At 42.4% G+C, this 14,647-nt stretch overlaps 2 protein-coding genes across 4 annotated transcripts; one reads left to right on the top strand and one right to left on the bottom strand.

The window, feature by feature from the left end:
* On the bottom strand, positions 310-1,652 carry LOC8072098. Its single transcript, XM_021455540.1, has 2 exons — positions 742-1,652; positions 310-636 (listed from the first exon to the last, which is right to left on the bottom strand). The coding sequence occupies exons 1-2, from the start codon at positions 1,579-1,581 to the stop codon at positions 574-576; spliced, it is 903 nt and encodes a 300-aa protein (XP_021311215.1). The 5' UTR covers positions 1,582-1,652; the 3' UTR covers positions 310-573.
* Positions 6,172-13,303, top strand: LOC110433909 (plant cysteine oxidase 5). 3 transcript variants are annotated; one of them, XM_021456972.1, is made up of 7 exons: positions 6,172-6,581; positions 6,658-6,746; positions 8,621-8,860; positions 9,559-9,722; positions 9,847-9,997; positions 12,361-12,561; positions 12,648-13,303. In XM_021456972.1, the coding sequence occupies exons 3-7, from the start codon at positions 8,761-8,763 to the stop codon at positions 12,770-12,772; spliced, it is 741 nt and encodes a 246-aa protein (XP_021312647.1). In that variant the 5' UTR covers positions 6,172-6,581; positions 6,658-6,746; positions 8,621-8,760; the 3' UTR covers positions 12,773-13,303. The 3 variants fall into 3 exon arrangements, with proteins under 3 accessions (XP_021312647.1, XP_021312648.1, XP_021312646.1); XM_021456973.1 differs by lacking the exon at positions 6,658-6,746 and having other exon boundaries at positions 6,172-6,476; XM_021456971.1 differs by having other exon boundaries at positions 6,172-6,746.

Here is a 14,647-nt window from a genome sequence, read left to right as displayed (position 1 = left end):
TGTGGACGAGAAATACACACGGTAGAAAAAGCAAGGAGAATAAGTGGCGTCCACAAGTGGCTAAAGAATTACTTTGTTGCAGGTAAGTAGCATAGTGTTTTCTTGGTTTGTATTGGAGTTCGTCGGTGAAGTTATTAGTGCCGCCTTTATTTAGAGCTCGGCAGATTCATTTGACACTAAGCAAGACAGAATTAATCCACTTAATTTGGTTGTTCAAAGCCTTTTTCCTCTTGAGGCCGAGCACGCAACCGCAACTGCCTCTTGCTTATCCTAGCCAATCCATCAAACATATCGTATATAGATCTAATATTTGTTTCAAAAGCCCGAAATACATTTTCATGAGAATTCACGAAGTTCTAAAAAATGCAAACCAACAATAGACCAGGAGTAAACCAGCAAAGCAGCAACCCATCAGGTCGAGATAGAATCAGATACGAAGCAATGTGATGATTATTAAGGTCAAGATGATTGAACCATGCTACACACTGTTTAGTCTCCACTCTAAAAACACGTAGTTATGAGAAAACAACAAAAAGCTTGTTGCCTTAGACTGCAGTCATCAGGAATCACGACTCACGACAGCTCTATTTCTACGTGATCAACTTGATCAGGAGCGCCATCGCTGTCATTGTCTGCCTGCATTTCAGAAGATTAACACCGAATCATTCAGCAGTCTGGCAGATTGGCACAAGAGCGCATATCCAAGGGCGCGGGACCACAACGAGAGAACATGATGCTTACCGCGGGAGGAGCGATCCGGCCTGCGCCCCATCCGAGCAGCAGGCTGACTGCGTCGGCGAACACGCGGTGTGCCAGCCTCCTCTTGGTCCGGGCAATCGACCCGGCGTGCTGCACGAGCGCGGCGCATCCGGCAAACCTCTTGCCCGCCCTGGCGCCGCTCCCCTCGCACACCAGGCACAGGAACTGCCCCTTGTCCCGCTCCGCCTCGTAGAACCCCCTCAGCGCCGCGTCACTGCCCAGCAGCTCGCTGAAGAATCGAGCCGCATTGCCCCCGTTCTCCTCCTCCTCCTCGTCATCTTCGATCTGCGATGCGAAGAACGCGCGGCAGGACCTTACAGCGACGGCCTGAGGGTGCAAGGGGACCGCGGCCGCCACTTCGACTGTGGGCTGCGGCGGCGTCGGCGAGGGTATGGCGGGCGGGCCCCAGCTCCAGGAGTCTGCTTCCGCCAGGTCTGGAGGCGGCGGCGGGTCACAGGGCCAAGGCGTATCGGGCTGCGCTCGGGATGGGGACGTGGATCCGGTGGCGGCCGGGAGGGGCGGCGGGGCGCCGAGAGGTTGCCACCGCGCGAGCTCGTCAGCGAGGCGCTCCTGCCGCTTGCGGTCCTTGCGCTTGCGGCGCTCCTCCCGCTTGAACGCCGTGGACTTGACTAGCCGAAGCGGTTGCTGTTGCTGGAGGTGGCCGCTAGGGCTAGAGGCGAGAGAGAGGTTGGGGACGGCTCGCTCGGTGTCGGACTCCATTGCCGCGGTCCGTGGCGCCGCGATGGAGCAGAAGTCTTCTATAGCGCCAACTTGGCTGAGCTCCCGCATCCGGCTTCTTCGGACCGGTTTTGGATACCACATCCTTTCTTCATTTACACTGGAGGCAGCTAAAAAGCTCCCATCTCCACCGCTTCCCACGGCTTCAATCACGACTATCACTTTAAAATTAATTCCCTTGTGCTTTCTACAATGCTCGAGTGCTTCCCTACCCAGATCACTTAGGCCTTGTTTAGTTCACCTTAAAATTCAAAAAAAAATTTCAAGATTTCTCGTCATATTAAATATTACGGCACATGCATAGAGTATTAAATATAGATAAAAATAAAATCTAATTGCATAGTTTGCTTATAAATCGCGAGACGAATCTTTTAAGTCTAATTACTCTATGATTGAACAATATTTGTCAAATAAAAACAAAAGTGCTACAATATCAAAATCTAAAAACTTTTTGAATCTAAACAAAACCTTACAAGTGAAGCTCGAGAATCAGGAAGAGAGGAAGAGAAAGCTCTACAAAACTCTCCGACTGAGCTTCAGAATCAGGTAAAGAAGTTCTACTAAGGCCTTGTTTAGTTTGCGAAAAATTTTGGATTTCGCTACTGTAGCACTTTCGTTTGTTTGTGGCAAATACTATCCAATCATAGACTAACTAGGATCAAAAGATTCGTCCCGCGATTTACAGGTAAACTGCATAATTAGTTTTTGTTTTCGTCTATATTTAATGCTTCATGCATGTGCCGCAAGATTCGATGTGACGGAGAATCTTGAAAATTTTTGGAAACTAAACAAGGCCTAAACTAGCTCAAGAGTAGTTGTGTGCCCCTGGCCAGTTTGCTGCATGGGGGTCCGGGCCTTGCTATACCTCACGAATAGCAAACAAGAGCATATCCAAGAGTTTTCAAAACACACCCATAATTTTGATTTTTAGTAAGATTAAAAAATGTCTATGCAACACATCTTTAACTTCCAATCTTTCCACACTTTAGAAGATCGATCCAAATACGTTGAAAAATACGCGTGCGTATCTAATCTATCAATCTAGAGGTGAAAGGATGTGGGAAATATTAGAAGAAGAAATGATATAGTTCCCAATACAATTATAGAAGAGAGAAAAAAAGTATGGAAGTAGCTCAAATGATTTGAAAATATTTTAGGATTTGTTATCCATAAATGTCTTTTAGCTTTTAGGAGTTAGATATCAGCATTTCAAAAAATGAGTGGAGAACACCAACAAATATGTCCGTTACTTTTAAATTGATTTGCAAAAAATCATTGATTTATCTACTGTTTTAAAAATTATTGGAGATGCTCTAAGGTGTTCTTTGGCACAACTATTTGTTTCCCCTAACATTTCACTATCTGTATAATGTAGCGGACATTGTTCGGAAAGATAAGTTTCTCACTCTTCTAAAACAACTAAAGCTAATGAAGTCGCATTTTTGGACTTCACTACCTCCGGCTTCTTCTGTCTGGTATCTATTGCAGCGTGAAACCAAAGCCACAAAAGTTACGCCAAAGAGGACATAAAGCTCCCTATTCTAACGACGTGTTACACCAAGTTTGGATTGGGTATTGAGTCTATAGGATTTTTATCGGAACTATCTAATATCCTCCTTATCTCTTTCCGTTGTTAGGAAGGCATAACAACGAAACATCTTATCATTTAATTCACCCTTTTTTTTATCGTAGGACAAACTTGACTCTTAATTTGCATCTTTCTCATTCCCTACGAAAATCAATACTCTAAACTGTCATGGAAACCTTATATTCTCTCAATCCAAATATACCATTCATCTTCACCCTTTTTGCTAGCGAACTTGACTCAGTTTGTACGCTTGTGTTTGTGTGCCAATATTCTAGAATACTCTCAGATAAAAATTATATTGGGTTGTGTTTGTGAATTTATTATGTGTTAGCCATATTTAGTAATATTACTCATTCTTTCATGTGGAATTTCTGCTTTTATTAGGGCTTTGTTTAGTTCACACCGAAATCCAAAAAGTTTTCAAGATTTACTGTCACATCAGACCTTGCGGCACATGCATGAAGCATTAAATATAGACGAAAACAAAAACTAATCATACAGTTTGACTGTAAATCACGAGACGAATCTTTTGACCCTAGTTAGTCTATGATTAGACAATATTTACCAGAAACAAACGAAAATACTACAGTAACGAAATCTAAACTTTTTTAGATCTAAACAAGGCCTAGGTCAGTTGCAGTGGGGGATTTTATGCCACCGTTTCCAACATACCTAGATTTTGGAAAAAATGCAGAAGCCATGAAATTCTCTGTACTCCTATAAAACCTTTTTTATCTTTCTCTTTTATTAATAATATGTCACATTAACATAATTAATACCTATAAAACTCTGATGAAACTCCATTAAAATTGGTCTTATACTTAGTATTTTATTGTGGCTCTTGGAATTTATTTGATTTTAATTCAAATGAGATCGGCCAACCCAATTAAATCCAATAAAATTAGTTAGCTCATTATATTTGACAAGGACAGCTCAAATGACCTCCCAAAAAGTTGTACGTCAGCTTATAACATATATCCCGTTTGTCTTTTTTAATTGTTGTTTGTGCTTCTAAAAAACAACTACTGTCAATATATTAAAAATATTAATTTTTATAATATATAATTAGTATCATTAGAAATATTTTTGAGTATAGTTTTTTAATAAATTTATTTGGAGATACAAATGTTGTATGTATTTTCTATAAATCGAGTCAAACTTGTGGCACGCACACCAACAATGACAATTAAAAGGGGAGCGAGGGAGTTTTAGACATTTATGCTAGTTAATACTTAGGTCATTCACAATGCAGACTAAAATTATTTATTATCTCGAACAATGTGGTCTGAAAGTCTAAATAAGACTTGAAGTCTTATTTTTTATATCTTTTTTTAATAAATATGTTGTCATATCAGCAAACTAACATAAATAATATGTAATTAATTGTCATAGACTCTATGATAGAGTTGTTTAGATGCACCCAAAAATCCAAAACTTTACAAAATTCCCCATCACATTGAATCTTACGGCACATGCATGGAGTATTAAATATAGATAAAAATAAAATCTAATTATATAATTTGTCTGTAAATCACACGACGAATCTTTTAAGTCTAATTACTTCATAATTGAACGATTTTTGTCAAATAAAAACAAAAGTGCTACAATGCCAAAATCTAAAAAATTTGCATCTAAACAAGCCTTTACATTATGAGTGTCCTTAAATATACCAAATAACATTGTAAAAGTATATCTACATCTGTTCTCTAGAAACTGTATATGTTCGCTGCTGTCCTCGCGGTACTCCATTGACCGCAAATGGAGCAGTGCATCATCCCGATTCGATGAACCACCCAACGTGCCATGCCAATGTCACGGAGCCAGCGGCTGAGGGGCAGGGTGTTGCCGCTGGGGCCGAGCGCACATCTCCGAAGTCCCGCGCGACCCATGACCGCGAGGTTCAAGTTCAATGAACGAACAACGAAGCGCGTCCACTCCTTTTCCCTCGAATCTCGATCCCACCTCCTGACCCCCGACCCCCCGGCGACCCAACCGGCCAACCAGCAACCACCGCGGCCGCCACCCGATGCGGGACGACATGACGCAGCGCTCCTCGCCGTCCGTTTCCGGCGCGCGACACCTGTTCGCCTGCGCCCTGGCTCCGCATCGTACAGTGTGCTCCACTGAAACCGCCGGCCTAGATACTACCGTCCTCCTCCTTTTTTTTTTACCACAAGGCAATGGCCGTTGGCCAATGGGGGTGGGGTTCGGCGCCGTACGGGAAGGGCGAGGCCGAGGCCGGGCCCGAGAGGACTCGTCGTCGTCGAGAGACAGCGGAAGCAAACGCGCGGAGGACGAGGCCCCCCGCCAGGCGGCAGCGGCAGGTCGCGATGCGTGCTGGGTGCGGTGGCACGAGGAATGCGTTCCAATGGGGCACGGATGGCTAGTTTTGTTGTGTTCCCCCAAAGCACATCGACAGTTCGAAATGGCTTGTAATCTTTAGCTTGGACTCGTGCATCCCGTGACATGCTGGTCCCATGCTGATTTGGTCCCACATGTCATAGACTGAGATGGCGTTATAGGTGCCACGCCAGACCATTTTGGGTCGCGCTCGCTTCTCATCGCTGCACTGCAACAGTGCCTGCAGCAGCAAGATTCGTGCGCTGTGATGAGTGCATGTGTTGCATTGCTGCCGCAGCAATCACAGGAAGCGGCTGCTCCCAAGTCCCCACCCCAGGACCCCACCGCCCTGCGCCACTGCGGGCTCACGTGCCGCAGCCCGCAGCCGCCCCTGCCCCGCGTGCGCGCCACCCACCGTACCCTTTCAGCGTACGCGAGGGCCGGGACATGAACAGCGGCTCCTCCTTCCTGGACCTGGTCCGTGCACCACCTCGCAGAATGTCCTGGCCAGCACTCTCCCATCCCACCAGCACCGCGCCTACGGAGGGCCGGGTGACCCGCGCCAGGGGTCCGCATGTCATGTCACCGGCTTGGCCGTCGCATGTCGACGGGTGGTTCTAGTAGTACATGGCACTTGGCCTCCGCGACCATGCCGCTGGGCGCTGGGGCCCACGGCCCCCACCACCTAGTACACTCTCCACTCCCGGCTCATAAAAAAAAAAGATGACGCGCAGCAGAAGTTGCTTACAGAAAGGACCCGTTTCGGGCCAGGGCATCGTCTCACCCGGTCAGGCAAACCACCCTCCTCCTCGGCGCCTCCCCAACCAGGCAACCACAGTAAGCCCCTGCCCCTTCCTCCCCGACGCGCGCTCCCCCTCATGGCGAGGAGGCGCTGCTGATGCCTCGCGGCGTCGGATCGGACGCGGCGGCCACGACACGCTGCCGCTTGCGGTGGCGCTCGCCGATCCCTACGCACGCGCCCAATCCGCCGACGCTGCTCCTCGGATCCCCCCCGAGGGATTCGGGCCTCGTCTCGTCTCGTGCTGCCTAGGTGAGGCTCTGGCCTTCGAGGTGCGTGGGTGGGATCTGCCTCGGTTTTGCGTTCTTCCCAAGTGCCCTGCCCATACTCCAGCAGCGGCCCAGTCGACTTCCCCAGGTGCCCTACCGACCCCCACAAGGTTGCGCGCGCGTCACCTCAACCCCGTGCATGCGCTGACGCTAACCCTATCTAGGAGACGGAGCAGCAGGCCAGCGGCCACGCCGGCCAAGAGAGGACGGCGGCCTGCAAGGCGAGAAGGCTCGTGTCAGGCGGTAGCCATAGGTATTCAGCTCCCCTGTTCCTCTCCTTGATGTGCCCTTAGATTTGGAGATTATTCGACAAGGGATTTGGTTTTGGAATTAGAGTATTAGACTACCGAATGATGGATCATTTGTTTGAATAACGTGATAAAACCCTTCCAAATCATGACAACTTCTTTTTATCTTTCCACTCAACTAACATCATTTGATGCTTAATTCTGCAAACATTGTGCTACAGTTTGGCCAGTTATTATATAATCAATAATGCAGTGAACGTGTGGTAGTAGTTTTTTTTTCCTGACATTGAGCCACTTAATGTGTATAACCATTGGAAGTTGCCAGTTCCCGTTGTGTGGTCTAATGTGATCCTGCTGGTATGTCAGATGTTTGATACTTTGGTTAAATGCTAGCCATGCGAAATAATCTTTGTAATGGTGTTGGTGATCATGTTCTGTGGGCTTATGGCAAACGAGTGATCAGAGGCGGAGCTCCCCATACGGCAGGGTGGGGCAGCTGCCCCACCTACTGCCGGCGGAAGCCCCCTATACTACTGTCTTCTTCGTCAAGCTCGGCAATCGAGCGACATCATTCGGCCTCCGGCGGCGTGTCTAGGGTTCCTGGCTAGACTGAAATAAACATGCTCTCCAGAGAAGCCTAGGAACACATGAGTGAAGGCCAAAGGTCGAATGGGAGAAGAGAGCCCATCAACCCAACATCGAAGAATCACCGATCATTGCCTAGCTCTAGATCCCCCAATCCCTGACCACGTTATCACCGCGCTGCGCATTAGCCATCAGGGCAGCCCTTGTTGTGGCTGTCGTGGCACCCCTTGTCACACTAGCCTGCTAGGCTAGAGGCTACCGGTATGGTGCCTATCTGCGTCAGCGGCTCAGCACTAATGCAAGGCATAGTCGGGTAGGTCAACAACCATCAAGGTTATGGACTATGTAGGACGCGGTGGGAGATGGACAAATGGTAGCAAATAGGTGACTACCGCTGGAGCTAGCTGCGGCCATGGGCACATGCCATGGGAGAGGTCCTAGCACTGGTCCTTAGTTTATTTGACGTTTGTCGAATGAACAGACTATTATATTACATTTATATGCATTGCTATTTTCTAACGAGAGATACTATCATCTTAAATTAAATATAAGTTTGTCATCTATGTACTGTATATTAAGTTGTCATTCAAAAGATTGTGGCCCTAGTGTGCCCCACCTAAATTGTCAACCGAGCTCCGCCACTGCGAGTGATTGCACCTTGGACTTATGGCAATTAGATGGGGAGCAGTTATGAATCCATATATGCTCATGGAGTATCACATTTCATTTATTTTTCTACATGAGATCTTTTATTTTCCCTCATGTATTATTGTTTGATGTGTCTGTAGATTTGTGTATTGATATAGTTTATGTGTTTACAATCTATAGTGATTATATTTTTGGACTGGAGGACTTAGATTAGCATTTTACATAGCCAACCATCTGCTAGGGTATATGTGCTTTATTGCTTTAGCTTTTCGGTAAGTGCTCCCAAAGGGGGGAGGATGACATCAAGTTGTAGAACAAGCAAATCTCTATGTTGTCTACTCTCTTGTAGACTTGAATACATAGCGGCTTCTACTAAGAGTGCATCACATCATAATTCATTAAATCACCTCATCTTGATGTGTGGTGGTTATGTTTTTGCAGTGTACTTAATCTTCATCCATGTTAATATGAAGTCTGCATTTGTTATACTATTCTAAACTACACTTTATATGATTTATATATCAATCAATCATTTATTAAATACAGTGATATCCATACAGGTTTTCCTTTGTTTTCTTCATTGTCTTTGTTTTGAGGAAACTGTTCGTGGATAATCTCATGGAATGTACTCTTGTTGCTTTGGTAGGTGCAAGGATAGGCAACCAGTGTCCAACAACACGTCTGTGGATCAATTGACCTGTATTTCGGCCTTTCAGTTGAGGATTAAACTAGAGCTTTAAGAAGCTTGATAATTGGCATCATCTCAAGAATACATTGAAGTGCAAGATGCCAAAAATAAAGAATCTCTCTAATGCATGTAAAGTATCATTTTCTCCACAAGGTCCCATATCTGAAGAGGCGCTTGAGAGAGTCCGTGCACTGTTAGGTGAGTCAAATTTGTTTATCTTCTGGAATAATTGGTATCTTTTAATATTGCCTAGTTGTGTTTTTCATAGTGACCATGATGTCATATTTTTTCTGGTGAAACAAGACAACTCATGATCTTGTCTTTTATATGTTACTTCATAAACAGTGTTGTTTGCCTGTTCTAGATCAGTAGCTTTCAGTTACTGGCATTGGTCAATTGGTTTAATTAATTTGTTTGTTGGTGGGTCAGACTATGAATTTCATGGTGATGTTCCAACTCGCTGCGAATAATTGATAACACAACTGAACTTCAATTGAGTACTGCCAGCTTTAGGTATGGGGAATTGGGTTCATAGTTTTGAATCTGTCTCTCCAAACACAACTGAGTTTTTGCAAAAAAAAATTGATGCTGGTGTTAATCTTTTGATGGGTTTATTTATCTCTTCCAGTGTAAATAAATCTGTATACTCAATCCTTTATGTTTATTTGCTACTGTATATGATGGCAACAGATTCACTACAGCTGAATCCCTCCAAAAGGAAACAACATCTTGGTTTATTGATTTCATTAAGGCGTTTGGCTTGCATATATGATATAAAATTGTGTTCTGGCACTGCTGCTCTATACTTTATTTCAGTTCTAACATTGAGTTCTGATCCGTTCTGTTAGATAAGAGCATTGGCAGACTTAAAATATGACCCCTGCTCCTATTTGCAGATGAGATAAGACCTCTAGATGTCGGCCTAGATAATGAAGCACAAATTGCACGCAATTGGACTAGTACTACGCGTCCATCAAATGGGAGACGAGGACGTAATGGGGCTAACCAGTTCGCTGCTCCAATCAAATATTTGCACATTCATGAATCTGAAAGTTTCTCTGTAAGATCTCTTATTCATTCATTATTTCATTTATATGTTTATTTTGTGCGCTTTTCAGTAGGTCAAACAAAGTAGTTTATCTGTGGTGCTTCAGGATTTGCTAAATTTATATATGATTTTGCAGATGGGTATATTTTGTATGCCACCTTCTTCAGTTATTCCACTTCATAATCATCCTGGAATGACTGTACTTAGCAAGCTTCTTTATGGAAGACTGCATGCTGAATCTTATGACTGGGTTGACGTGCCTGATCATCCAATTGATCAATTACAATGTGAGTTCTGACATTTGCATTGGTTCCTTCCTAATGCATGTCATTGTTTTTTTGTGGAAATGCATGCCATTGGTTATTGTGGTATTATTTGTTTGTCAGAGAATATACTTAATTGAAATGCAATTTTGGGGGCATTGGGAAAAGAACGAAAAGGCATAAACTTGCAGTTTGAAGTTGATTTGTTTGTTCATGAATCCGAGGAAATGGAACTTCACTATCTCTTGTTTCTTGCACATCTATTGAGTTCATTGATTTGTTTTGCTGATTTGATGACATAGTGATCCAAGGATGTGTCTCAAACAGATGTCAAGTGGAACAGAGTTACAAACTTATAGCTCATAGTGCATAAATTTTATAAATGCAAATCACTATCCAATACTACTTCTGTCCCAAAAAGAATGCAATTCTAGGTGTACTCTTGGTTTAAGCGCCTAAAGTTTGATCAAATATATAGGTAAAAATATTAATGTATATGAATTCAAAAAAAAAAAATATTATGGAAATACGTTTCATGACAAATCCAATGATGTCTGTTTAGTACGATAAGTATTAGTAAATTTTTATATAATTTGGTCAAACTTGACACTTTAATATATCACTGTTCTAAAATTGCATTCTTTTAGGGACGGAGGGAGTACTTACCTAAATCATAAAAATAAAAATAGGTTAATAGAAACTCAGCCAACCTATGGAATTAGGTGGTGTTGTAAAGAAGAATTAGGCATCCAAATTTGAGCCGAAGAGGACTCCAGTCCTACAGACCCACATTCTTACCTACCATCTTTGTAGGCCTAGGCTATATCATGCTATAGATTGTCTTTTTGACATTTCATGTTTATTGTGCATAAATATTACTTTACATTTTACTTAAACTAATTGGAGCTTCGGCGCTCTTGCCCTCGTTTTCAAAGAAATGCTGATTTTGCCCTCGTTTTTTAAACTTTGTGATTTTACTCGTGTTTTCAAACTGAAGGAAGAGTTTGCCCCTAATTCGTGAAGTCTAGTTGACGGTGTTAACTTTTGGACGAAAAAACAAGTTGGTAGATCTTTGTGATTTTACCCCTAAACCCATGTGATTTTACCCCTGTTTTGTTAGAGATCTTTGTGAATTACCCCTATTTCAAGATCAAAATTATGCCATATTTGGTAGGGATATTGGCAAAAAAATTAGACACAAATTTATGCATTCGGTTTATTATTATAAATCTGTGCAAAATTTATTTTCACAGAAGTGTTAATTGACTGAAAGAAACTTTATTTGCAGGAACTAGAGTAGTTTGCTTTTCAGAAAAGGAATCATCTCTAGCACAAGCAGCGGACCAGAGTGACCAATAAAAATTAGCTCTGAACCACTTGTAGTACCCCACCATCCAAATCAAGCTCACCACCATACAATTCAACCTCATAAATATCAAAATTGAGCTTGTCACAGCACGAATTGTCTAGGCTGTCATGCACTCTGCCCACCTGTGGACCTGTTTGCAGCCACACGCCTAGGCCACAGGCCCGAGCACAACACCACGCCGTGCCGCTGCCTGAACTTTCTTCTTGTTTCAATCCCTTTTCTATTCTTTTATTTGTTTAATCTCCCAGCCACTAACAGCATCCCAAAGCAGGTGTAAACGGCAGTAAAATGAAAACTCGAGGATAAAATCACAAAGTTAAAAAAGAGTAAACGGCAGATTCAAAATGAAAACACGAGGGTAAAATCACAAAGGTAAAAAAGAGGGGTAAAGCCATCATTAACCTGTACAGCAGGGGTAGAAACACCAAATTCCCAAACTTATTTAGCTGAATTCTCCTGATTTTCAGTATTGGCCTTGGTTCCATGTGATCTACGATCATTAAGAATACTCTGATTTGCTCAAAAAACTGCATCATTAATCAAAATCTAGTCTGGTGGACAGACATCGGCACTCTGCCAATGTGCAGTCACTAAGAATGCTCGGATTTGCCAAAAGAAAAATATGTATTTCATCAAAGCCTAGAATGGTGACTGTTCATTTGCACTCTACTGCCGCCACCTTTTACTCACACTTTCTTGCTAGTTGATACTAGGAAATTTGAGTTTGTCACTTGGTTAGCCTGGTCAATTGTATGAGCTGATTTAATGTTGAGTTTAGAGCTTAACAAGTAGAGGTATATTCCACGTGGTAGACATGTTTTAGTTTCTTCTGTGTAATTTGGCAAAGCTGTATTTTCTGTCATTTGTTTAATGAGTGCTGGATGGGCTATAGATGTGGTTGTTTATCACAAAGATCCTATTTATGTTTCTTTGACTAACCATGCACATGTTCTTTATAAATATATTTTTCTGTACTACTTGTCCCATGATGTAATGGCTTACCCATTGGAATTTGCAGCGAGGCCAGCCAAGCTTGTTAAAGATTGTGAAATGACTGCTCCAGAGACAACTATTCTTTACCCTAATGCAGGTGGTAACATCCACACTTTCAGAGCCATCACACCTTGTGCTCTCTTTGACGTCCTTTCTCCACCGTACTCCGCTGAGGATGGGCGGCACTGTTCGTACTTCCGAAAGTCTCTAATGAATCAACCACCTGGTATGTGGAGATCTTGAAACTGGTTTAAACTTACTGTTATGTTTCTGCTGAGCTTTCTAACTTTGGTTAAAATTTCTGCCTACCAGTTGTTTTGCCTGCTGAGATAGATAGCTCACAAGTAATTTGGTTGGAGGAATTGGAGGACCATCAGCCCCCAGAAGGCTTTGTTGTTGCGAGAGGTCTGTATAAAGGCCCTGTAATTAGGAGATGATTTGCCTTGGAGCACAGAATCCACCAAACTGCAAATCAGCTGAAAGACGATGCAGGCTTGTAGTGTCAATTGCAAGCTTCATCAGGTCATGTGCAGCCTACGGTTTACTTTGTACATGTCAAAGTGATCTGTGATAATTTAACAGCAGTTTTACAGAACAATGGATGTTTTTTTTGTTTTGCTGCCATTTTAATTGTGTCCCACTGCTGGAGTATTCTCTGACCTTAGTTATGGAGCTCTTATCAGATCAAGACCGTGGAGCACATACTTTTGAGCATAGTCTAGCATAGCTATTGTCATGGTGTACTAGGGAGATCAATGGACAAGGTTTTCCATTTGGTGATTTCAGAAAGAATTTGGTGTGGGGGAACCATTTTGTCTGTGTGTAATAGCAGCACTACTATTTTTGGGCAAGACTGTAAATTACGGGGGACGAACCGTAAACAAACCTGTGCGCATCATCTCCATGTTTCATTTACGTCCGTTGACAGCACTATAGTTGAACATGTTGCTCGTTGCCCGTTATGAGCACTTTCCCCTTAGGCCTTGTTTAGTTGGAGAAAAATTTTGGTTTTATCCTATAGCATTTTTGTTTGTATTTGGTAGTTATTGTCCAATTATAAACTAATTAGGCTTAAAAGATTTGTATTAGTTTTTTTAATCTATATTTAATACTTTATATATGTGTTTAAAGATTTGATGTGATGGAAAATCTTGAAAAATTTTAGAAACTAAACAAAGCCTCAGTAACGAAAAAAGTCACTTCGAGAAAAAGGAAATTTGCCTAAAACTTTCTAGAAGTACTGTGCTCACTTTAGCACCTGCGAGCAACTCTCCCTTCCTAAAATAAATGCAATTCAAGAATAGTGTTCAATCAAACTATTCTAAATTTAGCTAAACCTATAGAAGTATATTAAAACTAAACATATCAAATAATATTATTATATTAAATATAAAATATATTTTCATGATGTACCTATTTAGAGTTTTATATAGTCTTAAACATGTGGTTCTGACGCAGAAGAGTCACTGAACCATCTCTGTCTCACCTGCCCTTTTGTTGCGAATTTCTGGCACTTGGTGGCATGTTTGTGGATCTCTCCCTTCGTCTATCCAAGTCCTTCTGTCTTTCGAGGATCAGCTTCAAGTGCCTTTTTTTTCATGGAGATTTTGGTTTGTACGTAATAATGCAATATTCCAAGGATTTGCGTCTTCGGTGGATATCACACATGAATTTACTCTGATGCTACAACGGGCAAAAAAGAGATAGTTCCCTTGATTAAGTCATGGTTGCGTCTTCGGTGGATATCAGTATATCACACATGAATTTACTCTGATGCTACAACGGGCAAAAAAGAGATAGTTCCCTTGATTAAGTCATGGTTGGAATCTTATTTTCTTCCTTTCTTTTTCCCGTGTCCTAAACCTTTCGTAATACTTTGTTACTTTTCATCCCATTCATAAATTGAGTCAAATTTATATGTTTGGCGATGATCTAGAATTACATCATTTTTTAGGATGAAGGTATGCGAAGTTATTACCACTATCTTAACATGTTCGATTGAGCTTATGTGCCGAATCTGTCAGCCATTCAAAAACAAACATCAGCAACAAATAGTACTTTTAGACATGGTTTTTCACCCTGGCGATGATCTAGAATTACATTATTTTTTAGGATGAAGGTATGTGAAGTTATTACCACCATCTTAACATGTTCGATTGAGCTTATCTGCCGAATCTGTCAGTCATTCAAAAACAAACATCAGCAACAAATAGTACTTTCACCCTAGCATATTTATCTCTTGTTTGTATATATGAGGGAAAAGTTGAAGTGGTTCAGCATCTCATCTCGTGCAGTAATGGAAACATATACTT

This window comes from Sorghum bicolor, chromosome 3 (assembly GCF_000003195.3).
Source record: "Sorghum bicolor cultivar BTx623 chromosome 3, Sorghum_bicolor_NCBIv3, whole genome shotgun sequence".
NCBI lineage: Eukaryota > Viridiplantae > Streptophyta > Magnoliopsida > Poales > Poaceae > Sorghum > Sorghum bicolor.
This window is presented reverse-complemented; position numbering and strand designations above follow the sequence as displayed.